The sequence below is a fragment of the Coregonus clupeaformis genome, chromosome 1 (assembly GCF_020615455.1).
Source record: "Coregonus clupeaformis isolate EN_2021a chromosome 1, ASM2061545v1, whole genome shotgun sequence".
Taxonomy (NCBI): domain Eukaryota; kingdom Metazoa; phylum Chordata; class Actinopteri; order Salmoniformes; family Salmonidae; genus Coregonus; species Coregonus clupeaformis.
Genome location: NC_059192.1, coordinates 80,976,068 through 81,002,810, shown reverse-complemented (window position 1 = coordinate 81,002,810; position 26,743 = coordinate 80,976,068). Strand labels below are relative to the sequence as shown.

The 26,743-nt window shown below is 44.1% G+C and overlaps 1 protein-coding gene across 1 annotated transcript; it reads left to right on the top strand.

Moving 5' to 3' along the window:
- The first annotated feature begins 1,074 nt into the window (after window positions 1–1,074).
- On the top strand, window positions 1,075–25,618 carry LOC121574997 (exportin-5). Its single transcript, XM_041887746.2, has 33 exons — window positions 1,075–1,328; window positions 1,857–1,978; window positions 2,107–2,179; window positions 2,410–2,547; window positions 2,662–2,844; window positions 2,945–2,971; window positions 3,140–3,325; window positions 3,610–3,686; window positions 3,784–3,828; window positions 3,990–4,086; window positions 7,437–7,520; window positions 7,722–7,847; window positions 8,073–8,163; window positions 8,315–8,443; window positions 11,340–11,455; window positions 14,321–14,476; window positions 14,593–14,634; window positions 14,761–14,850; window positions 15,097–15,296; window positions 15,480–15,576; window positions 15,709–15,890; window positions 16,967–17,067; window positions 17,209–17,305; window positions 17,431–17,567; window positions 20,014–20,111; window positions 20,377–20,423; window positions 20,553–20,644; window positions 22,914–22,973; window positions 23,081–23,181; window positions 23,267–23,374; window positions 23,759–23,896; window positions 24,089–24,256; window positions 24,523–25,618. The coding sequence occupies exons 1-33, from the start codon at window positions 1,227–1,229 to the stop codon at window positions 24,673–24,675; spliced, it is 3,663 nt and encodes a 1,220-aa protein (XP_041743680.1). The 5' UTR covers window positions 1,075–1,226; the 3' UTR covers window positions 24,676–25,618.
- The last annotated feature ends 1,125 nt before the right edge of the window (window positions 25,619–26,743 follow it).

Here is a 26,743-nt window from a genome sequence, read left to right as displayed (position 1 = left end):
CTCTACCTGAATATGTGAAGCTTGGATATGTGAGGTATGCGGTGAGAGCATTTGTGTCCAAACAATTACAGTGTGGGAATTGTAAAGGATATGGTCACATGTCAAATGTTTGCAGAAGGGAGAAGTGTAGTATTGAAGAATCTGTCAATGGAAAATGTTGCAACTGTGGTAGGACTTCTTTGAGTGCCCTGTTAGGGTGAAGTAGGTCAAGGTGTGAAGGATCAGGGCTGTGCAGCAGATCTCCTATGTGGAGGCGGTGAAGAGAGTCGAAGGGGCAAGAGGCAACAGTGTTGAAGATATGGCGGTGGATGCAATCAAATCAAATCAAATTGTATTTGTCACATGCGCCGAATACAACAGGTGTAGACCTTACAGTGAAATGCTTACTTACAAGCCCTTAACCAACAATGCAGTTTTAAGAAAGAATACCAACAAAAATTTATAATAAAAGTAACAAATAATTAAAGAGCAGCAGTACAAATAACAATATCGAGGCTATATACAGGGGGTACCGAGTCAATGTGCGGGGCACCGGTTAGTCGAGGTAATTGAGGTAATATGTACATGTAGGTAGCGTTATTAAAGTGGTGTTTTAAGTTGCTAGTGTTTTAAGTTAATCGAGTGATCTGGATACACTCATTGTGAAGACAGTGGATTTTGTGGCATATATAGCCACAGTGATTAATTGTACAGCACAAGTGTCTAAGAAGTCCAAGAAGCAGAACATCATTATATCCATTAGCCGCAAGGTTTTTGGGGCTCAAAGACTTCACGGCAGAAGCACTGCAAGGACTATTGTCGATAGGTAATGAATGTCCCGCTATCGCAGGAGTCTTTTGAGCCTAAAAAGCTTGATTTTGTTTAGCAAATTTCTTTTTTTATAGTTTGTATGATATTTGATTAATTTTTTACACACATGATTTCCTTTTTGGGAGCCTTATTATTCACCTGCAAACTAGGTGGTGGAATGCACATCAAATTGTTGCGAACGCCCTTATACCATAGAAGAAGAATAAGAATAAGAATAAATAGTCAGTCATTATTTACCCATGATGCATCACGGTTTTGATGCTATCGAACACGGCCAATGTCTGTGGTTACGCCTGTGTAGCTAGCTACACGCTGTGAATTCTCAAAGCGTGTGCATTTTACTCATTTTACAGGTGTTTTGCATGGTGCAGTACCGCTAGCTTTCATCTAATTTTCTGAAGACACTACTCAAAGTCATGGGTGAACCCGTGGCTGAAATGTGTGATCAGCTCATCAAAGCTGTGAACGTGATGATGGACGTGGAATCTAGCCAAATATATCGTCTGGAGGCCCTAAAGGTATCTTGATGGCTAGATGCTAGCTTGCTAACGTTAGCTGGTAAGGTAGCCAGCAGATGGGTAGTTAGCTAGATAGCTAACGTCAGATGGCTAGCATCCATAATGTTACCCTTCCCATCATGTTGCCAGCTGCGGATTTCATTCATTGCACACCGCTAGCTAGCTAGAGCCATTGCTGCTGCCTAATGCCCAAACTGAATGCAAGATCATCTAACGTAATGCCAACCATTTAGCCTAGTTATATTGATTGCGTTGGATCAGCTGAGTTATGCATTGTTTTGAGACCTTCTTACTAGATTGCTAGCTATCTAGCAGCCAGCCAGCTGCTGGCAAGCTTTACCTCCTAATTATCTATGTAAAGCTCCATAAACTACATTGATAGCTATGACGGATATCATTGCAAGTTCACCATTTTGATGTTTTATTCATCCATACATGTGAATGACTTTGTACTACACCTATCTGGCTAGGTAGATACAGTAGTTAACTGAGTGCATATTATTAACTTGTCTCTTTTTTTCTTTTCAGTTTTGTGAAGAATTCAAAGAGAAGTGTGCCTTCTGTGTCCCATGTGGGCTACAGTTAGCAGATAAAACTCAAACAGCAGTGGTGAGGCACTTTGGTCTACAGATACTGGAGCACGTCATAAAGTGAGTATATGAGTATATTGGACATTGTATAATTCACACAGTTCTCCTCAATGACATTAAGACATCCCCCTACACATGTGCCAATGTGTTCCCCAAAACCTTGTTGTTTTTCTTCATGTTGAGAATAGGTTCAGATGGAACAACATGCCACAGAAGGAGAAAGTCCAGCTGAAGAACTGTGCTATGGGTCTATTGTCATCTGTGAGTCAGTTTGGGTGATAAACACCCTGTTAGTGTCTTTATTTCTCTAGAAAAAGTATGTGGCTGATAAGATGACAAATGGAATTACTGGTGGTCTGTCGACCCAATTACAAATATACTTTTAAAAAACACACACAAAAAACATTGTTGTGTGATCAGTTAGATGTACATTAATGAATATGCAGACACTAGTCTGTTCCCTGACTCTGGTACACTGCCTCCCTCTCCAGGGCACCTATCCTATCCTGGAGGAGGAGAGCTACATCAAGGATGTTCTCTCGCGGATCATAGTGGAGATGATCAAGAGAGAATGGCCTCAGCACTGGCCTGACATGCTGAAGGAGATGGAGGCACTCACCAGCGTAGGGGTGAGTCGGCCCGTTCCCGTTCAGTGTTTCCCCTAGGTTTTTATGCTGGTGGGGTGCCAAGGCCCCCGGAGCAACTTTCAGGGCTGAAAACATCAAAGCATTCCTCCCCCCCAGGAGGCCCAGACAGAGCTGGTGATGTTGATCCTGCTGCGGCTGGCGGAGGACGTGATCACCTTCCGGACCTTGCCCACCCAGCGTCGCCGGGACATCCAGCAGACCCTCACCCAGAACATGGAGAGTATCTTTAGCTTCCTGCTCGCCATCCTGCAGCTCCACGTCGATGAGTACCGCAAACTGGTAAACAGACAATGGTTACATCTGTCTGTCGTTCCCCAAAACATTTGCAGAAGTGTTTTTGACTTATTTTATTGATATTTTATTTTTGTACCTCTTCCAGAAAAGAATACCTGGCCAAGAATTGCAGGTAGGAAAGTGTTTTTGATGTACTACATCCACTTTCTGATTTTTTTAATATTCACATTTAGACACCCAGCTAAAGAGACTTCTCTGTTCTGTTTTATGCGTGTTACCCCCCCCTCTCTCTCATCTCTCTCCCCTCCCTCTTCTTCTCTCCCCCTCTCCACCTGGTCAGGCCAAGGCCCACTGTCGTGTAGGCGTGGCTACTCTAAACACCCTGGCAGGCTACATAGACTGGGTGGCCCTGGCAAACATCACCAGTGACAACTGTCGCCTGCTGGAGATTCTCTGTCTGCTGCTCAGTGAGACAGAGCTGCAGCTGGAGGCTGCCGAGTGCCTGCTCATCGCCATTAGCCGCAAGGTTAGTATAGACTACACAGTACTAGACACTCCCCTTTCTGCAGTCACCCCTTGAAGGACCTGACACTCCCCCTTTCTCTCCAGACACTCCTCCTTTCTGTCCAGACACCCAATCTACAAACACGCCTCTTTCTGCAGACGGACTCTGTAGGACCAGACCAGATATTTTTTCACGACATTGTTGTAATGTAAAATGCAGGTCTACATCTACTGTATTATTAGTCAGGTACATCATAGGGTTGTGAAAACTGTTGTCATCTTAACGTGCTTGGTGTGTCTCCTCAGGGGAAGCTGGAGGACAGGAAACCCCTCATGGTGCTGTTTGACGACGTCGCCATGCACTACATCCTGTCTGCTGCACAGTGAGTACATTCCCCTCATCACCCATAAGGCCTTGGTTTACACAGCAGCATTACTAGCTCATTCTGGCTTCTAATTCTCATCGGTTTGTGGCTACAGGTTTGCAAATGGAGCTGCAATATGCAACAAATCCTCTCCAACACAGTGAGTAGCCTACACATTTTGGTATTCAGCGTCAGAGTTCTTGTCCAGCTTTGGTATTTAGCATTTGAGCTCATACGGCTTGGTCCTTTTTTCTTTCAGTGAAGTGTGCTGCTATGCTTAAAAATGCCCTTTAAATAAAGTTTAATTTGATTTCCCCCCAGGCCAGAGGGGACGGGGTTGGTGGAGACACACTACATCTTCCTGAAGAGGCTATGTCAGGTCCTGTGTGCCCTGGGCAGCCAACTCTGCTCATTAGTGGTGAGTCTGGCTCAGGGTTTCCGTTAGGAAAATGTGGCGCCGGACAACTTGACCGGGAAGATATTAATTTACCAGCCATTTGAGAAATGTTCCAGACCCATAAGCATTGGGTGCATAACCCATTAGGGTATCCACCTAAGGTGCTCAGAATGACACATTTAGATTGTGGTAATGCATCTTAACAGAACTAATTTAATGAAGCAGCCAATAAAACGCATTTTCAAACATTTACCAAAATGCAATTCACGGGAAAACACCATTCTAAACAGCGCACCTGGGAAAACACAGTTCTAAACAGTGCACCTGTTAGTGGTTCCATATGTGACAGAGATGAAAATCTCTGTTAACTTAAAAAGAGGGGGAATCTAAAGATGTGTTGCTAATATGACTGTTATGATACGTTTCTGGTATCGAGAAGTTCCAGATGAAATAATATACTTAAACAATTATATGGAGAGTTGATACAAACTATTTATTTGATTACGGTACCGGGTTTGTTTAACAAATGGCACATGCTTTGCCTCTTGTCATCTGAACTCTGGACAAAGGAAATCTCTGTTTAAATACTTCATTTTACACGTTTCTTCAACCACATCTGTTAACCATCCATGGGCACTCCCCAGTCTGATGGTACCAGCTTGTACCCAAGTCAGTATATTATATCTATCAATCATTCTAAGATAAACCCCAGTAAGCTCCCTCGACATACTGGAATCCTTGGCATTCAGACTCTGTGGCACCAATAATTATCTATCTAACAGATTTAACTTTGTTCCCACAACACTATGACAATACGTTATAACAATGACTAGGATTGTTGATATGAAAACCAATAGAACAGGAGAGAAATGGCATAGCGGTGGGTCCAATAGCGAAGTAAATGGAAATAAATTTGCCAAAATTATATAATTACTCCTGTCTATACATAAAATACTTCACCAGAAAGCATGACTTAGCCACAGAGGAATCTAGCTTTAAAAAAAATAAATAGCTGTGGATTGTTTCAAATCACAAGCTGATAGGCCTGTGCTTATTTGGGAAGCCCGCAATTTGGGCAGCGTGCGTGACAATAGCCCTAGCTGATTATTGAACATGCGGCTGTCAGTGAAAAGCACCTAAAATATGTGTGAAGATAATGTGTCTTGAGTATAACTTAAAATGTTGAGACGAGAAGAAGGGGAGGGGTGTGTGGCGAAGAGATAGGCGAGTCTCTCCAGAACGGCTCTGCTGTCTCCTGTCAATACTTGCACATTCAATGTGTGAATTGTTTACTTTTTACATTACATTTTAGTCATTTAGCAGACGCTCTTATCCAGAGTTAGTGAGTGCATAATTTCTTTTCTTTTTTTTATACTTTGTCCTTAGATTTTTTTTAAATCAATTTCCCATGACATATGTCACCAGTAGTAAATGTACCGTTAATCCTGTAATTTGGTTACATTCATTTCTGTTAATGCATGTATTAATTACAGTCATTTACTATTCTCATTCTTGGAGTGGAAACGTTGTTTGCAGAGTTCACAACCTGCTACACTTGTGAAAAACAAGTTTTGGTTTATTTCATAATCATCATTTATGAGATTTGTAAATTTTTTCATTGTCTTTTTGTTTGAAGTGCTCCATGTGAGCAATGAGCGTGTGTCTGGTTTCTCTGTCCTAATAATGTTGTGGGAGCACGCGCTTGAGCACGCAAGTACCAGGCCCGCTGCGCAGAAATGTAGGAAAGTGTTATTTTTTAACATTCATTGCTAATGATAATATATTAAAACTATAGTTCCTCACAGGAAGCTATTTGAAAAATCTTTCCAATCTCCCCCTCGATAATCACCAATCCTTGAAAGAGCAATGGAAGTTATAGACCTACTGCTGCATTGGCCTATAGGCTATGAGTTCCATGCGCTCATTTCTTTAGCCGCCAATGGTCAGTCTATCAATGTTCCCATATGGCAGAGGTTGGTGATCTCACATTAGTTGACCTTTTAGATTTTAATCATTTTAATTCAGATTTTTATGATTAACCACTTGACAATGATTTTGAAAAATTGAAAAGTTATTATTTGGAATGAAACTGTTCCGGGCCTCCCGAGTGGCGCAGCGGTCTAAGGCACTGCATCGCAGTTTTGCGGCGTCACTACAGCCTGGGTTCGATCCCAGGCTGTGTCATTACCGGCCGTGACCGGGAGCCGCATAGGGCGGCACACAATTGGCCCAGCGTCGTCCGGGTTAGGGGAGGGTTTGGCCGGGAGGGCTTTACTTGGCTCTAGCGACTCCTTGTGGCGGGCCGGGCGCCTGCAGGCTGATTTCAGTCGTCAGTTGAACGGTTTTTCCTCCGACACATTGGTGCAGCTGGCTTCCGGGTTAAGTGAGCGGGTGTTAAGAAGTGCGGTTTGGCGGGTGATGTTTCGGAGGATGCATGACTCGACCTTTGCCTCTCCCGTGCCTGTTGGGGAGTTGCAGCGATGAGACAAGATCGTAATCACGAAATTGGGGAGAAAAATTACAAAAAAATTAATTCATGTAACTGTTCCACCAAAATGCAGATAAGAAAATCATAACTGGCATCCAGAACAGTAGAAATGGTAGGATAAATTGTAAGCTTCCCCAAATGTGAAACTCACGCGCCGCCTATGAAGTCTTTATAAAATAATTGCCTCCATGTTTCCATGGTGGGATTTTGCCTATAGGCTACTTTGAAGCAAGGTAAGACATGCCTCATAATATGAAATAAAACATTCAGGTTTCAAACAATTAAGTATGTTTTCAAAATGCATACTGCCTCCAACTCACATTGTAAAGTGGTGGATGATGCGCTGATAGCCTGTTTCCTGCACTTGAATGATGAACGGGAGGCGCGCTTTAATTACCAGAAATAAAAATAGTAGCTCTTTTTAATTGTGCACCAAAACAGTTTTTAACATGCGATTTTATTTAGAATTATTGCTCAATGAATGGGCTTTTAAAAGCACATGTTTTACTCCAGCAGCAACCAGCTGAGGAGCAGCAGGAGAAATCCATCTCAAAATGGTTCTGTATGCTGTGCATGTGATAGTTGAGTTGGATAAGTAAGATACATGATGACTAACGAATACACACAGGCCAATTTAATTCCACTAAATAATGCAAATTAACCTATAGACCGAAAAGCATGATGGTCAAATGTATTTACATGGACTTATTTCCATCAATGAATAAAAAGCATTATTTTGCAATTAGGATCTTTTTTCTCTTGGTTATTTTGGCGGGCAACAGTTTCATTAGCTTTTTTTTTTTTTTGTGGGCCAAAAACAGTTAAGAAAAAAGTACACGTGGGTGTCTTGATCTGTCGTTTGTCCTATGTGTTTCTAATGCAGGGTTCAGATGTGGAGGTAGAGGTACCTGCAAACCTTAGCAAGTACACAGAAGCATTCCTGGCCTTCACCACACACCCAAGCCAGGTGAGTTACCTACTGTTAAAATAAAGTACCAGCCACAGCCTCTCGATACAAATCCCATACAGCTAGTTTCTTCATATCCTCCTTTGTCAAATCTGGGCCTCGAGCACTGAACGTTAAGACGTAGTATTCTTAAATGTTTTGATTTGTTCTGACAATCTACCCTACTCTGAACTAAAGTATTTCTTTGTCTTTTCCCACCAGTTCCTTAGGTCTTCCACCCAGATCACGTGGGGAACCCTGTTCAGACATGAGATTCTCTCCAAGGATCCTGTTATCATCCAGATGACCATCAAGTACTTTAGAGCCACCATGACCAACCTAGTCAAGGTGAGACGGGCTACAATGTACGTGCATCCAAGACTTTGTGCAGTTGCACATTAAAGCATCAAAATGTTCATTCGAAGAAGTGAGCACAAATTATAAATCCAAAATATAAATTATGACAACTACACGGAAAGGTTTAGCTCTTCCACTATGTGTGCTTTGTCTCTACATGCTATGGCAAGGTTCTTTTAATTATATTAATTGATATTCTTGTGTTCCTCCTGCTAGACTGGTTTTCCTTCCAGGAATGACAGTCCCAGCTGTGAGTACTCCCGTCATGACTTCGACAGTGATGAAGACTTCAACTCCTTCTTCAACTGTAAGTAATGTGACTCCTATTTTATTTGAATACTTTAGACTTAATAAATATTAATATCATTTATTTTTGTTGCCATTGAATAATGTTTTTTTCATTTCGTTCCTACTGATCATGACCCTGATGCTTGTGTCCGTGTTCCGATGTCTTCCAGCGTTCCGAGCGCAGCAGGGGGAGGTGGTCCGGAATGCGTGTCGTATTGTCCCCTTGGAGGCCTTCCAGATTGCAGCAGAGTGGCTGCAGTATCAGATCAGTACGCCGATCGACATCGGAACCACTGTGTGTACGTGCTGCTTCTTGACTGTGGCGATCTGGTGGGGGGGGTGTCACTGTGGTGGTGAATGTGTCAGTATGAAACTGATTGAATGTCTTTGTGGAGTCCATGAGGGGTTAACACAAACCACGAGCCAAAGCACGCAGACTACCACAAGAGTAGGCTATGGGAGTAGGGCCATTAGTATGTTTCCAGGTCAATGCAGCTGATTGCTCAAATCAAGAGTTAATTCATATCGAGGAAGGAGGGGTTTGAGGAGGTTCTTAAAGAGGAAATGCTTCTTTATTTGTATGAGGTGAGTTCTCACTCTTATCAAACAATAGATTCATTCTTGTAACAATTCTTTGAAAGGAAATTATGCTGGCACTAAGACCGCTCTCAACGAGCTGTATAAGGCCATAAGCAAACAAGAAAATGCTCATCCAGAGGCGACGCTCCTAGTGGCTGGGGACCTTAATGCAGGGAAACTTAAATCCCGTTTTACCTCTATTTCTACCAGCATGTTAAATGTGCAACCAGAGGGAAAAAAAACTCTAGACCACCTTTACTCTACTCACAGAGATGCGTACAAGCTTTCCCTCGACCCCTCCATTTGGCAAAGCTGACCATAATTCTATCCTCCTGCTTACAAGCAAAAACTAAAGCAGGAAGTACCAGTGACTCGCTCAATACAGAAGTGGTCAGATGACGCAGATGTTAAACTACAGGACTGTTTTGCTAGCACAGACAGGAATATGTTCCGGGATTCTTCTTCTCCGATGGCATTGAGGAGTACACCACATCAGTCACTTGTTTCATCAATAAGTGCATCGATGACGTTGTCCCCACAGTGACCGTACATACCCCAACCAGAAGCCATGGATTACAGGCAACATCCGCACTGAGCTAAAGGGTAGAGCTGCCGCTTTCAAGGAGCGGGACTCTAACCCGGACGCTTATAAGAAATCCCGCTATGCCCTCCGACTAACCATCAAACAGGCAAAGCGTCAATACAGGATTAAGATTGAATCGTACTACACCGGCTCCGACGCTCGTCGGATGTGGAAGGGCTTGCAAACTATTACGGACTACAAAGGGAAGCACAGCCACGAGCTGCCCAGTGACACAAGCCTACCAGACAACCTAAATTACTTATATGCTCGCTTCGAGGCAAGCAACACTGAAGCATGCATTAGAGCATTAGCTGTTCTGACGACTGTGTGATCATGTTCTCCGTAGCCGATGTGAGTAAGACCTTTAAACAGGTCAACATTCACAAGGCCGCAGGGCCAGACGGATTACCAGGACATGTACTCCGAGCATGCGCTGAACTGTCTTCACTGACATTTTCAACCTGTCCCTGACTGAGTCTGTAAAACCAACAAGCAGACCACCATAGTCCCTGTGCCCAAGAACACTAAGGTAACCTGCCTAAATAACTACCGACCTGTAGCACTCACGTCTGTAGCCATGAAGTGCTTTGAAAGGCTGGTCATGGCTCAAATCAACACCATTATCCCAGAAACCCTAGACCCACTCCAATTTGCGTACCGCCCCAACAGATCCACAGATGATGCAATCTCTATTGCACTCCACACTGCCCTTTCCCACCTGGACAAAAGGAACACCTACGTGAGAATGCTGTTCATTGACTACAGCTCAGCGTTCAATACCATAGTGCCCTCAATGCTCATCACTAAGCTAAGGACCCTAGGACTAAACACCTCCCTCTGCAACTGGATCCTGGACTTCCTGACGGGCCGCCCCCAGGTGGTAAGGGTAGGTAACAACACATCTGCCACGCTGATCCTCAACACGGGGGCCCCTCAGGGGTGCGTGCTCAGTCCCCTCCTGTACTCCCTGTTCACCCATGACTACATGGCCAAGCACGACTCCGACACCATCATTAAGTTTGCTGACAAAACAACAGTGGTAGGCCTGATCACCGACAACGATGAGACAGCCTATAGGGAGGAGGTCAGAGACCTGGCCGCGTGGTGCCAGGATAACAACCTCTTCCTCAATGTGATCAAGACAAAGGAGATGATTGTGGACTACAGGAAAAGGAGGACCGAGCACACACCCATTCTCATCGTCGGGGCTGTAGTGGAGCAGGTTGAGAGCTTCAAGTTCCTTGGTGTCCACATCACCATCAAACTCTCATGGTCCAAACACACCAAGACAGTCGTGAAGAGGGCACGACAAAGCCTATTCTCCCTCAGGAGACTGAAAAGATTTGGCATGTGTCCTCAGATCCTCAAAGTTCTACAGCTGCAACATCGAGAGCATCCTGACTGGTTGCATCACCGCCTGGTATGGCAACTGCTCTGCCTCCGACCGCAAGGCACTACAGAGGGTAGTGTGTACGGCCCAGTACATCACTAGGGCCAAGCTTCCTGCCATCCAGGACCTCTATACCAGGCAGTGTCAGAGGAAGGCCCTAAAAATTGCCAAAGACTCCAGCCACCCTAGTTATTGACTGTTCTCTCTGCTACCGCACGGCAAGCGGTACCGGAGCACCAAGTCTACGTCCAAAAGGCTTCTTAACAGCTTCCACCCACAAGCCATAAGACTCCTGAACAGCTAATCATGGCTACCTGGACTATTTGCATTGTCCCCCCCCCCCCAGCTGCTGCTACTCTCTGTTTTATTATCTATGCATAGTCTCTACCTACATTAATTATTTGTTATTTTTACTTTATTAAAAATGCATTGTTGGTTAAGGGCTTGTAAGGAAGCATTTCACTGTAAGGTCTACACCTGTTGTATTCGGTGCATGTGACAAATAAGATTTGATTTGATGGGTCAAGAGAAACTGGTGATGCCGGTTAACTAATTAGTTAATTAGCCTATAGACTCTCTCTCTTTCTCCCCTTTTTACCTCTCCCGACTCTATTTTTCTCTCTCTTCCTCCTTTTCTTTCCAGCTAAGACGGCTGAGGGGCTGTGTTCTATCCTGTCTCCGGCAGCGGTCCAGTGGGATGCTATGACCTTCTTTACAGAGAGTGTTGTGGGAAAGATCTTCAAGAACGTGGAGGATGAGGTACGAGTAAAAGCAAAACAGGCCAGATGTTTATGGCTACCCACAGCGGAGAGATGGAGAGAGCAAAACGCCTTTACAGAGGAGAGTGGGGGGGTAGAGAGGGCAGATTGTGAACACTGCCAGGCGGGTGCCCTTGATGGCAAAAATGTGTAGGTATTTTTGAAAGACAAAACTATTGATTTGATATTTTTTTGCATGGCTCAAGAACATAAACAAGTGTTGGTGTAACTTTATTTGAAGAGTCTGTAACAAACCATTTATGAGTCATTTATAAGGCAGTCACAAACTGTTCACAATTTATTAATTATTACTCCTACATTTGTAAAAGAAGGTAGTTATTCACACAAAAAAAGATAGATATATACTGAACAAAAATATAAATGCAACAATTTCAACGATTTTACTGAGTTACAGTTCATATATGTAAATCAGTTAATTGAAATGAATTCATTAGGGCCTAATCTATGGATTTCACGACTGGGCAGGGGTGCAGCCATGGGTGGGCCTGGGAGGGCATAGGCCCACCCACTTGGGAGCCAGGACTTCCCAATGGGGAGCCAGGCCCAGCCAATCAGAATGAGTTTTTCCCCACAAAAGGGCTGTATTACAGACACATACTCCTCAGATTCATTAGATGTCCGGGTGTCTGGTCTCAGATGATCCCGCAGGTGAAGAAGCTGGATGTGGAGGTCCTGGACTGGCGTGGTTACACGTGGTCTGCGGTGGTGATGCTTGTTGGACGTACTGCCAAATTCTCTAAAACAACGTTTGAGGTGGCTTATGGTAGAGAAATTAACATTAAATTGTCTGGCAACAGCTTTGGTGGACATTCCTGCAGTCAGCATGCCAATTGCACGCTCCCTCAAAAGTTGACATCTGGCATTGTGTTGTGTGACAAATCTGTACATTTTTGAGTGGCCTTTTGTCCCCAGCACAAGGTGCACCTGTGTAATGATCAGGCTGTTTAATCAGCTTCTTGATATGCCACACCTGTCAGGTGGATGGATTATCTTGGCGAAGGAGAAATGTTCACTAATAGGGATGTAAACCAATTTGTGCACAAAATTTGAGAGAAATTAGCTTTTTGTGCGTATGGAAAAATTCTGGGATATTTTATTTCAGCTCATGAAACATGGGACCAACACTTTACATGTTGCGTTTATATTTTTGGTGTGTGTATGTACAGTACCAGTCAAAAGTTTGGACACACCTACTCACTCAAGGGTTTGTCTTTATTTTTACTATTTTCTACATTGTAGAATAATAGTGAAGACATCAAAACTATGAAATAACACATATGGAATCCTGTAGCAACCAACAAAGGGTTAAACAAATCAAAATATATTTTGGATTTTAGATTGTTCAAAGTAGCCACCCTTTGCCTTGATGACAGCTTTGCACTCTCTTGGCATTCTCTCAACCAGCTTCATGAGAAATGCTTTTCCAACAGTCTTGTTGGGTCATTGTCCTGTTGAAAAACAAATGATAGTCCCGCTAAGCGCAAACCAGATGGGATGGCGTATCGCTGCTGAATGCTGTGGTAGCCATGCTGGTTAAGTGTGCCTTGAATTCTAAATAAATCACAGACAGTGTCACCAGCAAAGCACCATCACACCTCCTCATCCATGCTTCATGGTGGGAACCACACATGCGGAGATCATCCGTTCACCTACTCTGGGTCTCACAAAGACACGGCGGTTGGAACCAAAAATCTCAAATTTGGACTCCAGACCAAAAGACAGATTTCCACCGGTCTAATGTCCATTGCTTGTCTTTCTTGGCCAAAGCAGGTCTCTTCTTATTCATGTCCTTTAGTTGTGGTTTCTTTGCAGCAATTCGACCATGAAGGCCTGAATCACGCAGTGTCCTCTGAACAGTTGATGTTGAGATGTGTCTGTTACTTGAACTCTGTGAAGCATTTATTTGGGCTGCAATTTCTGAGGCTGGTAACTCGAATGAACTTATCCTCTGCAGCAGAGGTAACTCTGGGTCTTCCATTCCTATGGCGGTCCACATGAGAGCCAGTTTCATCATAGCGCTTGATGGTTTTTGCGACTGCACTTGAAGAAACTTTCAAAGTTCTTGAAATGTTCAGTATTTACTGACCTTCATGTCTTAAGGTAATGATGGACTGTCGTTTCTCTTTGCTTATTTGAGCTGTTCTTGCCTTAATATGGACTTGGTCTTTTACGAAATAGGGCTATCTTCTGTATACCCCCCTTACTTTGTCACAACACAACTGATTGGCTCAAACGCATTGAGGAAAGAAATTCCACAAATTAACTTTTAAGTAGGCACACCTGTTAATTGAAATGCATTCTAGGTGACTACCTCATGAAGCTGGTTGAGAGAATGCCAAGATTGTGCAAAGCTGTCATCAAGGCAAAGGGTGGCTATTTGAAGAATATCAAATATAAAATAGATTTTGATTTGTTTAACGCTTTTTTGGTTACTACATGATTCCATATGTGTTATTTCATAGTTTTGATGTCTTCACTATTAGTCTACAATGTAGAAAATAGTCAAAATAAAGAAAAACCCTTGAGTGTGTGTGTGTGTGTATATTATTATTTATTTCTTAAATATCCTGTGTTGTAGGCTTACTCTGGTCACTCAACATTTTATAAAGCGTAAATAGTGCTCACTTTAGGGGCTGCAAAAGTACCTTACTAATGATTAGTAAATGGTTTATAAATGTGGGCGTAATGATTCATAAATGGTGAACACACAGTTTATAAATGGTTTATTATGGACCCTTAAACTAGTGTTACCCAAGTGTTATGAATGTAATGAAAGGAAATTCCGGTTAATATGATGATGATGAAGAAACCCTAACTCTGTGGTGTCCCTTTGCCCCTGCTGTAGAAGTTGCCTGTAGACCAGGGCGTTGAGCTGCTACAGGCGGTGTTGAACTACAATACCAGAGACCCTCTCATCCTGTCCTGTGTCCTCACCAACGTCTCCGTCCTCTTCCCCTTCGTCACACACCGACCTCACTTCCTGCCTCAGGTCCTCTACAAGGTGAACACACACCCATGCGCACAAACGCACGCACACAGATCTACAATCTCTCTCCTGACCTTTTGTGGATCGTGTCCACCTTTTTTAAATGAAACTCTTCTTCTTCTCCTTCCCAGCTGTTTGCCTCCATCACATTTGAGGTGGTAGAGGAGAGCAAGGTGAGCCGTCTTAAATATTCTTAGGAAGGACGACGGATGTGTTCTTTGGGATTGTATAAAAGCGATAGGTATCCGAGGCTAAGTAGTCCATCCAATCATCAGTCTGATCTGGGATGTCATTTTCAGGCACCACGGACGCGTGCGGTGAAGAACGTCAGAAGACACGCCTGCTCCTCCATCATCAAGATGTCTCGAGACTACCCACAATTCATTCTTGTATGTGTCTGCGGTCAAGTTCATCCTACTCCTAGAGAAGGCTCATCCAGCGCTGTGCAGTAGAAAGGAACAGATGCTTTAAGTAGATACTGGTGACACAGTTGGCTATGACTTTTAGAACCAGTGTACGGATGTGTGCAAATCTGTTGCTTCTTACAAGTGTATGTGTATCTGTGGGGGGATGTTTGGGTGTGTCTGTTTTTCACCTATATCTCTCTCACACTCGCTCTCTCTGTCTCCATGCAGCCGTGCTTTGACATGATGTATAACCACGTGAAAAAGCTGTTCTCCAATGAGGATCTGTTGAACCTGCTGGAGAAGTGTGCTTTGATGGAGGCCCTGGTCCTCATCAGTAACCAGTTCAAAGACTACAACAAGCAGAAAAACTTCCTGGAGGAGCTAATGGGCACCGTGGCTGCTCGCTGGACCTCCGATGAGATGAGGCAGTATGTACACACGCGCTGTCTACACTGAACTGCTTACACGCACTGCATGCACACAGACACACGTGCGCCCGCGCACACACACACACAACATGCGTACATACAGACATACACGCTATACACACAACTGTATACACACACTTGCGCTGTATAATAAAATGGTTGTTCTCTCTTTGTGTGTATCAGTGTGCTGTGGGATCCTGCTCTGTTCCTGGCCTTCGTTGGTGCTGATCAGCTGGTGGCTGAAGGCACAGAACACACAACGGGCATCAACAGGTCACGGGTAGGTGTGTGTGTGTGTGTGCGTTCATGGCTAAGTACTAAAACTTAACAATTCAACCAATTCTGCCAAAACGTCAACTATATTGAAAGGTTTCCTATTCCTTGTTTGTCTCTCCCCCACCCTGCCCTCCAGTTGAGTTTCTGTGTATACACCATCCTGGGGGTGGTGAAGAGGGCCCGCTGGCCAGCTGACCTGGAGGAAGCGAAGGCTGGGGGCTTTGTAGTGGGCTACACCCCTAATGGAGCCCCCATCTACAGAAACCCCTGCAACACCCAGGTCCTGGCCCTGCTGCCCAACCTGCTCGCCCTCATCAGGTTAGGGGATGTGGTGGGGGTGCTGGAGAGAAAGACGGTGTGTTTGTGATGATGATGACAGTGATGGTGGTGATAAGTGTTTGTGGTGGTGATGATAATGATACTGTTTGTGATGATGATGGTAGTGTTTGTGGTGATGGTAGTGTTTGATGATGATGGTGTTTGTGATGATTTTGATGGTGATAGTGTTTGTGATGATGATGATAGTGTTTGTGATGATGATGATGATGATAGTGTTTGGTGGTGATGATGATAGTTTTTGTGATGGTGGTGATGATGATAGTGTTTGTGATGATGATGATAGTGTTTGGTGGTGATGATGATGATGTTGATGATCGTGTTTGTGATGATGATGATGATGATAGTGTTTGGTGGTGATGATAGTGATTATGATGATAGTGTTTGTGGTGATGAGGATAGTTTTTGTGATTGTGGTGATTGTGTTTGTGAGGATGGTGATGATGATGATTGTGTTTGTGATGATGATGATGATGATAGTGTTTGGTGGTGATGATAGTCATTATGATGATAGTGTTTGTGGTGATGAGGATAGTTTTTGTGGTGATGATGATAGTGTTTGTGATTGTGGTGATGATAGTGTTTGGTGGTGGTGACGTTGATAGTGTTTGATGATGGTAGTGTTTGGTGGTGATGCTGATGATAGTGTTTGTGGTGGTGGTGATGATAGTGTTTATGATGATGGTGGTGGCGATGATAGTGTTTGATTATGATAGTTTTTGTGATTGTGGTGATGATTATAGTGTTTGTGATTGTGGTGATGATAGTGTTTGGTGATGCTGATGATATGGTTTGTGATGATGGTGTTTGATGATGATGATAGTGTTTGTGATGATGGTGTTTGATGATGATAGTGTTTGTGATGATGGTGTTTGATGATGATGATAGTGTTTGTGGTTATGATGATAGTGTTTGATGGTGTTTGGTGGTGATGATGATAGTGTTTGATGTGTGGTGGTGGTGGTGATGATGATGATAGTGTTTGTGGTGATGATGATGGTGATAGTGTTTGTGATGAACATGATGATATAGAGGATGATGATGTTGTTTCTCTGTAGAACCCACAACAGTCTGTTCCTGCCGGAGAACATGTGTCGTCTGAGTGAGACGTTCTCCAGGGCCTACGACATGATAGAGGTGGAGAAGAACGTGGTTCTAGGTGAGAGGAACCACACTGATTCACTGGTTCTGCACAGTACTGGTTTAGAAAACACTATATCACAGGTTGGTAACCTATGGCTAATATTTCCCCCTTGAAGGATAATGAACAACCATGAATGTTATGTGTCCTGACCTGTAGGCCTGCCTCAGCCAGCCCTGGACATCTATGACCCTCCAGTGTATAAGACTCATCTAGAGCGCATGCAGGGATTCTTCTGTACCCTCTACGACAACTGGTGAGTTCCTCACTTTGGATAGTCTTCTGCTTCCTCTCTTTCTCCACACACCAACACAACCACACAGTCTCGCTCTCTTGCTCACCCCCCCACCCCCCTTTCTCTCGCGCTCTCTCTCTCTCTAGTTACCATACCCTGGGGAAGGCAGGCCTATCATTGCAGCAGGACTTCTACACCATCGAGGGATTGGCTGAACAGATTGTTGGTTCTGCCTTCGTCTCCCTCGACAACGTGCCTGACCACAGACTCCGCACCATGATCCATATCCTTCTGTTCCTTTAGAGCTGCCAATCACATAGGAGCTCTTGACTAATTCAATATATACTGAACAAAAATATGAACGCAACATGCAACAATTTCAACGATTTTACTGAGTTACAGTTCATATAAGGAAATCAGTCAATTGAAATGAATTCATTAGGCCCTAATCTATGGGTTTCACATGACTGAGCAGGAGCGCAGCCATGGGTGGGCCTGGGAGGGCATAGGCTCACCCACTGGGGTGCCAGGCCCAGCCAATCAGAATGAGTTTTTCCCCACAGAAGGGCTTTATTACGGACACAAATACTCCTCAGTTTCATCAGCTGTCCGGGTGGCTGGTCTCAGACAATCCCGCAGGTGAAGATGCCGGATGTGGAGGTCCTGGGCTGACGTGGTTACATGTGGTTGGCGGTTGTGAGGCCTGATGGACATACTGCCAAATTCTCTAAAACGACATATGATCGAGAAATGAACATTCAATTCTCTGGCAACAGCTCTGTTGGACATTCGTGCAGTCAGCATGCAAAATGCATGCTCCCTTGAAACTTGAGACATCTGTGGCATTGTGTTGCATATTTTAGAGTTTTATTGTCATCAGCACAAGGTGCACCTGTGTAATGATCATGTTGTTGAATCAGATTCTTGATATACCACACCTGTCAGGTGGATGGATTATCTTGGCAAAGGATAAATGGTCACTAACAGGGATATAAACAAATGTATGCACAAAAAGTGAGAGAAATAAGCTTTTTGTGCGTATGGAACAATTCAGTGATCCTAAGATTTTTGTTAAGTGTACAGTTGTGGTCAAAAGTATTGGTCTTCACAAAGTTTGCTGCTTCAGTGTTTTAAGATATTTTTGTCAGATGTTGCTATGGTATACTGAAGTATAATTACAAGCATTCCATAAGTGTCAAAGGCTTCTATTGACAATTACATTAAGTTTATGCAAAGAGTCAATATTTGCAGTGTTGACCCTTCTTTTTCAAGACCTCTGCAATCCGCCCTGGCATGCTGTCAATTAACTTCTGGGCCACATCCTGACTGATCGCAGTCCATTCTTGCATAATCAATGCTTGGAGTTTGTCAGAATTTGTGGGTTTTTGTTTGTCCACCCGCCTCTTGAGGATTGACCACAAGTTCTCAATAGGATTAAGGTCTGGGGAGTTTCCTGGCCATGGACCCAAAATGTCGATGTTTTGTTCCCCGAGCCACTTAGTTATCACTTTTGCCTTATGGCAAGGTGCTCCATCATGCTGGAAAAGGCATTGTTCGTCACCAAACTGTTCTTGGATGGTTGGGAGAAGTTGCTCTCGGAGGATGTGTTGGTACCATTCTTTATTCATGGCTGTGTTCTTAGGCAAAATTGTGAGTGAGCCCACTCCCTTGGCTGAGAAGCAACCCCACACAGGATGGTCTCAGGATGCTTTACTGTTGGCATGACACAGGACTGATGGTAAGGCTCACCTTGTCTTCTCCGGACAAGCTTTTATCCGGATGCCCCAAACAATCAGAAAGGGGATTCATCAGAGAAAATGACTTTACCCCAGTCCTCAGCAGTGCAATCCCTGTACCTTTTGCAGAATATCAGTCTGTCCCTGATGTTTTTCCTGGAGAGAAGTGACTTCCTTGCTGCCCTTCTTGATACCAGGCCATCCTCCAAAAGTCTTTGCTTCACTGTGCGTGCAGATGCACTCACACCTGCCTGCTGCCATTCCTGAGCAAGCTCTGCACTGGTGGTGCCCTGATTCCGCAGCTGAATCAACTTTAGGAGACGGTCCTGGCGCTTGCTGGACTTTCTTGGGCGCCCTGAAGCCTTCTTCACAACAATTGAACCTCTCTCCTTGAAGTTCTTGATGATCCGATAAATGGTTGATTTAGGTGCAATCTTACTAGCAGCAATATCCTTGCCTGTGAAGCCCTTTTTGTGCAAAGCAATGATGACTGCACGCGTTTCCTTGCAGGTAACCATGGTTAACAGAGGAAGAACAATGATTTCAAGCACCTCCCTCCTTTTAAAGCTTCCAGTCTGTTATTCTAACTCAATCAACATGACATAATGATCTCCAGCCTTGTCCTCGTCAACACACTCACCTGTGTTAATGAGAGAATCACTGACATGATGTCAGCTGGTCCTTTTGTGGCAGGGCTGAAATGTAGTGGAAATGTTTTGGGGGATTAAGTTCATTTTCATGGCAAATAGGGACTTTGCAATTAATCTGTTCACTCTTCATAACATTCTGGAGTATATGCAAATTGCCAGCAGACATTGTGAAAATTTATATTTGTGTCATTCTCAAAACTTTTGACCACGACTGTATATATACTTTTTCTTCAGACAAAAAGGAATATAATGTCATTGTTAGTGATCAAATACATTGATATAGCACTGACTTTACATGTGCAGTATCTATTCAATCAACCTGTGTTCCTTAACGTGTGTGTACGGGTGTTCCTGAAGCAGCTGGTGGTGTCGTGTCCACAGGAGTGCTACGACAGTCTGCTCTGCCCCCTGCTGGGCCCTCTGTTCGCCTACATGCTACAGGTCCGAACTCGCACACTTTTTCCCCTTGCACCTGTGAAGTAAAATACCAAAAAGGAGAGCTTCTTTGCATGTAAAAATGAAATAATGTACTCACATAGCAAAAAAGGTTAACTGTGGTACAACTACCAAACAAATGAAAAGAAATCAGAGGCTGATCAAACACTCAGCATGCTTATTGTCATTGGCACTAGTAATCGGTCACGATTAATAAGAAATAGGACGACTCATCATGTGACGTGTTGTCTCTCTGTGTTTATGTATACAGAGACTCCATCTCAGGTGGCAGATCATCAACCAGAGGAGTACTGTCAGGTAAGATGCATCCATCCGTGCGTCCCTATGAAGGCATGTGGTCCCTTTGAAGGCATAGGTTTTCTTTCTATTTTTGTGCTGGTGGTATGTTGACAATGTCCCTGTGTGTGTGTGTGTGTGTGTGTGTAGTGGGGAGGAGGACGAGTCGTGTGAGGAGAATCAGGAGATGCTTGAGGAGCAGCTGGTTCGGCTGCTCACCAGAGAGGTTCTGGACCTGCTCAGTAAGTCCACACTTTTGGTAAAGGTCAGATTATTGGGATGCAGGGAGCGAATAGGTAGCACTTTCAATTATAGGCCTTTACGGGTCCCAAAAAATAACTCCATTCAGAATAGGAAGTAGCAGCCTACCGGTTGGCTGTTGGTCATTGTAACCTATCCTTCTCCTTTAACTTTTAATTCCTTAATTTTAATTCCATCTTCCAATTATTTAGATATCTCCTAACTATTGCCACACACAGAGGCTCTATGACTGTTAGCCTATTGCCGCTTTGATGACTTATGATTGGCCAACAACAAGTTACACACACCACTCTGGTGAAAATCAGGAGCAGCAGCATAAATTACACCATTTCTCTTTCTCTCTTCTTCAGCAGTCGGCTCTGTACAGTCGTGGTCAAAAGGTTTGAGAATGACACATTTTACTTTTCACAAAGTCTGCTGCCTCAGTTTTTATGATGGCAATTTGCATATACTCCAAAATGTTATGAAGAGTGATCAGATGAATTGCAATTAATTGCAAAGTCCCTCTTTGCCATTAAAATGAACTTAATCCCCAAAAAACATTTCCACTGCATTTCAGCCCTGCCACAATAGGACCAGCTGACATCATGTCAGTGATTCTCTCGTTAACACAGGTGAGAGTGTTGACGAGGACAAGGATGGAGATCATTCTGTCATGTTGATTGAGTTAGAATAACAGACTGGAAGCTTTAAAAGGATGGTGGTGCTTGAAATCATTGTTCTTCCTCTGTTAACCATGGTTACCTGCAAGGAAACACATGCCGTCATCATTGCTTTGCACAAAAAGGGCTTCACAGGCATGGATATTGCTGCTAGTAAGATTGCACCTAAATCAACCATTTATCGGATCATCAAGAACTTCAAGGAGAGAGGTTCAATTGTTGTGAAGAAGGCTTCAGGGCGCCCAAGAAAGTTCAGCAAGTGCCAGGACTGTCTCCTAAAGTTGGTTCAGCTGCGGAATTGGGGCACCACCAGTGCAGAGCTTGCTCAGGAATGGCAGCAGGCAGGTGTGAGTGCATCTGCACGCACAGTGAGGCAAAGACTTTTGGAGGATGGCCTGGTGTCAAGAAGGGCAGCGAGGAAGCCACTTCTCTCCAGGAAAAACATCATGGACAGACTGATATTGTGCAAAAGGTACAGGGATTGGACTGCTGAGGACTGGGGTAAAGTCATTTTCTCTGATGAATCCCCTTTCTGATTGTTTGGGGCATCCGGATAAAAGCTTGTCCGGAGAAGAATAGGTTAGCGCTACCATCAGTCCTGTGTCATGCCAACAGTAAAGCATCCTGAGACCATTCATGTGTGGGGTTGCTTCTCAGCCAAGGGAGTGGGCTCAATCACAATTTTGCCTAAGAACACAGCCATGAATAAAGAATGGTACCAACACATCCTCCGAGAGCAACTTCTCCTAAACATCCAAGAACAGTTTGGTGACGAACAATGCCTTTTCCAGAATGATGGAGCACCTTGCCATAAGGCAAAAGTGATAACTAAGTGGCTCGGGGAACAAAACATCGACATTTTGGGTCCATGGCCAGGAAACTCCCCAGACCTTAATCCCATTGAGAACTTGTGGTCAATCCTCAAGAGGCGGGTGGACAAACAAAACCCCACAAATTCTGACAAACTCCAAGCATTGATTATGCAAGAATGGGCTGCGATCAGTCAGGATGTGGCCCAGAAGTTAATTGACAGCATGCCAGGGCGGATTGCAGAGGTCTTGAAAAAGAAGGGTCAACACTGCAAATATTGACTCTTTGCATAAACGTAATGTAATTGCCAATAAAAGCCTTTGACACTTATGGAATGTTTGTAACTATACTTCAGTATACCATAGTAACATCTGACAAAAATATCTAAAAACACTGAAGCAGCAAACTTTGTGAAGACCAATACTTGTGTCATTCTCAAAACGTTTGACCACGACTGTACGTGTCCTTGAGGACAAGTCAGTTAAAATTACACATACCCGAGACAATTGACAATCAGATCCAACCCAGACCCATTACATTATTTCTGGACCCTCTCGGGTATTCGGGTACATTGTGGATCTGTGAAGACCTATACTTTCTATTTAGTTTCTCCATTGAGCATGTTTTTTTTGGGGGGGCCAGGAGAAGGATTATTCTAGTTCTGGGAAACTGGCCCTATGAATTTAGTTCTGCTGCACATCCAGATTTGATAGATTTGGGGTATATGGGTTTTATTTCAGTCTAGCCATGTGTCCTAACATTGATCCTTTCCCATCAGCTCACGCCTGCATAATGAAAAAAGTGCCTGAGCCAGCAGGGAATAAGGAGGATGTGGATGGTGAGTGTTCACTTGTTTTGTAGGGAAGAAAAGTATTACTCAGGGTCCACCCTCTTCTCACTCTTCCTCTTCTTTTTATGTCCTATCGTGTGTGTGTGTGTATATAGAGGAGGAGATGATGTCCACTGAGTCCCAGGCAGTCGCTGCCTCTCCAGCCCAGCCAACAGGCGAACTGACGGAGCTGGGGAAGTGTCTTCTCAAACACGAGGTCAGCAGAACACACATACACACTGGAGTAACTACAGCATCTACCCATGGCAGTATGACAAGTCTCTTTCGCTCTCCCTCTGCAGGACATCTATATGACCTTGTTGACCATCTCATTCACCTCGCTATCCTGGAAGGACACCAGTAATTGTCACCGCACTGCCTCCATCGTGTGCTGGACCCTGCTACGACAGGTAGGCTACACACAGGACAGGCAGCAACTCTCCATCTTTAGCACTCCCTATCCATTTTATCTTCCTTCCTTCCTTCCTTCCTTCCTTCCTTCCTTCCTTCCTTCCTTCCCTCACTCCCCCCTTCCTCCTTCAAACCCTCCCTTCCCTCCCTCCCCCCTTCCTCCATTCCCCCCCTTCCTCCATTCCCTCCCCTCTTCCTCCCTCCCTCCCCCCTTCCTCCATTCCCTCCCCTCTTCCTCCATTCCCTCCCCTCCCCTCCTTCTCTCCCTCCCCTCCCTCCTTCTCTCCCTCCCATCCCCTCCTTCCTTCCCTGTGCCTGTTTCTCCCCCTCCCTCCATCTTTCCCCCTCCCTCTGTCTCTCTCTGACTCTGTTGTTGTGTTCAGGTCGTAGGAGGGAACCTTTTGCCAGAGGCGGTCACATGGTTCTATACCAGTGTTCTGAAGGGACTGCAGATGCATGGGCAGCATGAGATCTGCAACTCAGCCCTCACACAACTGGCTCTGCTTATGTACGAGAACCTGGTGAGTGTCACACTCTCTCTCCCTCCTCCTAACTCTTCCTTCCTCACCTCCCTGGGTCAGCGGCCGTGGTACATGGAGCTGAGGGCCATGATGACTCAGACCCCAACGTCACTCACTCTTCCCTGTCTCCTCCTCCGCTCCTCCCTTCCTCTCCAACTAACCCTTTCCTCTCTTCCTCCCTGCCTGGGTCAGCGGCCGCGGTACATGGAGCTAAGAGACGTGATGACTCAGATCCCCGACATCAATCTGGAGGCTCTAGACCAGTACGACCAGCGGCTGCTGGAGCCCAGCTCTGCTCAGAGGTTGGGAGAGAAGAAGAGGAAGGACCAGTTCAAGAAGCTCATTGCTGGCACTGTGGGGGTAATGCCGCCGCCCGCCACTAGGGGGATGGTTCTACTGTAAAATGACCTACAGAAAAGACCTTGGAATAATGTCTGAAATGTGTCCATTGTGACTTTTGAAATAGTTTTTAATTATAGGATATAAGTTCTACTTTATTGGCGAGTGCTGTCAGTATTTGTTTTAATAAGTTTAATTGAATATGGCCTGCACACTCATATGTAACAAGACAACCATTCAATCCAAACCGATTCTTCTAAATTGTTCTTGATCTCTCCTCCCCACAGAAAGCTCTGGGCCAGCAGTTCAAAAAGGAGGTACATATCCGAAATCTTCCGTCTCTCTTTAAGAAGCCCAAGCCTGAGAAAAGGGACATTCTGGAGACCAGTGAGAGTGGAGCACTAGCAGCTCTCTTCTCCCCAGTACTGGACGGCATCTAGAAGCACAGAGCAGCACAAGGAGGCCCTCAGTCAGGCCTAACACACACACACTACAATCAGCTGTTACAGGACTTCAACTGGACTAGCATACACACAAACATGCATACACATTTCCTCACTAGCACAACATATTTAGCTTACATTGTGTTTTGGTAGCTCCGCAAACATGGAGCATCCACTTGAGTGCTAAACGACAGCAGCCATTGTGTGCCAGAAGAACCTGAATGGGATCCAGTGAGCATGTCTGAGGTGTAAGACTTCAAAGTAGTCTGCTGTATAAGGAGAGATATTTTCAAACCAATGTTTTGTACAGGATCATTACTCTGTTGATGGTTGAAGTAGAATTGTCATTGTGACTTTTGTTTTGCACTGGTTCTCCCAGCTGTGAACGTATGAGAAACCAGCACTACATTTCTCCTATGTTAATGGAATAGTTTGCCGCAACATCAACTTTTAGGCGTTATTGTTTGTGAAAACTGAAAACTCTCATATTTTATGCCATCTGTTTTGTAGGTCTGGTTTGTAGGTCACATTTGTGTGCATTTGGAAAAAGCTGCAGGTGTGAATCCCAAATAAATAGGAAAAATATTGTGAGTTTATATGTTGCCTGTCTGTCTTTCCCATTAATATGGGACCGAAGCCTGCTGATTTCTCAAAATACATACAGAATGATCTGCATTTTCTGATGGCATAAAATATAATAGTCAGGGGACTTTGTTACATCACTTTTAAGGAACAAGGAATTGGGAAGAATCTTAGATTTTTGGTATGAACTACCCCTTTAAATCTCCACACCCTGTCAATGAGTGATTGTTCATGTGGCCATCGTTTTTTTATATACATTCACTAATGGTAAAAAATGTGTGCTTGTACAGGGACAAAGTATTAAACTGTAGTGCTGTTTATATTTTGCTGTTTTTAAATAAAGGTAGACTTAAGGTTATTTGTTATTAATTAAGTTGGTGGTTTTAATTAGTCTCCACAAACTCTGTTCCTCCCATTGGCTCACCTTCTAGAGTCAGTGACCAATTATGGTATGGAACGATTTCAGTAATAGTATTTGAATCATTTTGAATTTGTATTAGGATATTGAATTAATTGTTTTATGTTTAATGCATTAATGGATTGAATTAATCATTTTAACTTGTATTTCATGATTTGAAACTGAATTATATTAATATTTATGGTAGATATTGCATTCAGTGTCTATCAAGTTTACAAACCATCATTTGAAGTTATTCAAAGTTTCTTATATTCAATTTCTCTAAATTCACATTCAAAACCAGAGACAACATCCTGGTACTTTGCCAGCCAGGAAAGGTAGAGGAGAACAAATACACTACATGACCAAAAGTCTGTGGAGACCTGCTCGTCGAACATCTCATACCAAAATCACGGGCATTAATATGGTTTTGGTCCCCCCTTTCCTGCTATAACAGCCTCCACTCTTCTGGGAAGGCTTTCCACTAGATGTTGGAACATTGCTGTGGGGACTTGCTTCCATTCAGCCACGAGCATTAGTGAGGTCGGGCAATGATGTTGGGCGATTAGGCCTGGCTCGCAGCCGCCGTTTCAATTAATCCCAAAGGTGTTTGATGGGGTTGAGGACAGGGCTCTGTGCAGGCCAGTCAAGTTCTTCCGCACCGATCTCGAAAAACCATTTCTGTATGGACCTCGCTTTGTGCACGGGGGCATTGTCATGCTGAAAAACGAAAGGGCCTTCCCCAAACTGTTGCCAAAAAGTTGGAAGCACAGAATCGTCTACAATGTCATTGTATGCTGTAGCGTTAAGATTTCCCTTCACTGGAAGTAAGGGACCTAGCCTGAACCATTATTCCTCCACCAAACGTTATAGTTGGCACTATGCATTCGGGCAGGTAGCGTACTCCAGGCATCCGCCAAACCCAGATTTGTCTGTGGGACTGCCAGATGGTGAAGTGTGATTCATCACTTCAGAGAACGCATTTCCATTGCTCCAGAGTCCAATGGCGGCGAGCTTTACACCACTCCAGCTGACGCTTGGCATTGCACATGGTGATCTTAGGCATGTGTGTGGCTGCTCGGCCAT

Excerpts from the sequence above, each read along its gene's own strand:
- LOC121574997 (XM_041887746.2), top strand. The coding sequence starts at position 1,227 with ATGGGTGAACCCGTGGCTGAAATGTGTGATCAGCTCATCAAAGCTGTG. Across the intron at positions 8,164-8,314 it reads CTTCAACTCCTTCTTCAACT|CGTTCCGAGCGCAGCAGGGG; the intron begins GTAAGTAATGTG and ends GATGTCTTCCAG. Across the intron at positions 14,477-14,592 it reads TGCCTCAGGTCCTCTACAAG|CTGTTTGCCTCCATCACATT; the intron begins GTGAACACACAC and ends TCTCCTTCCCAG.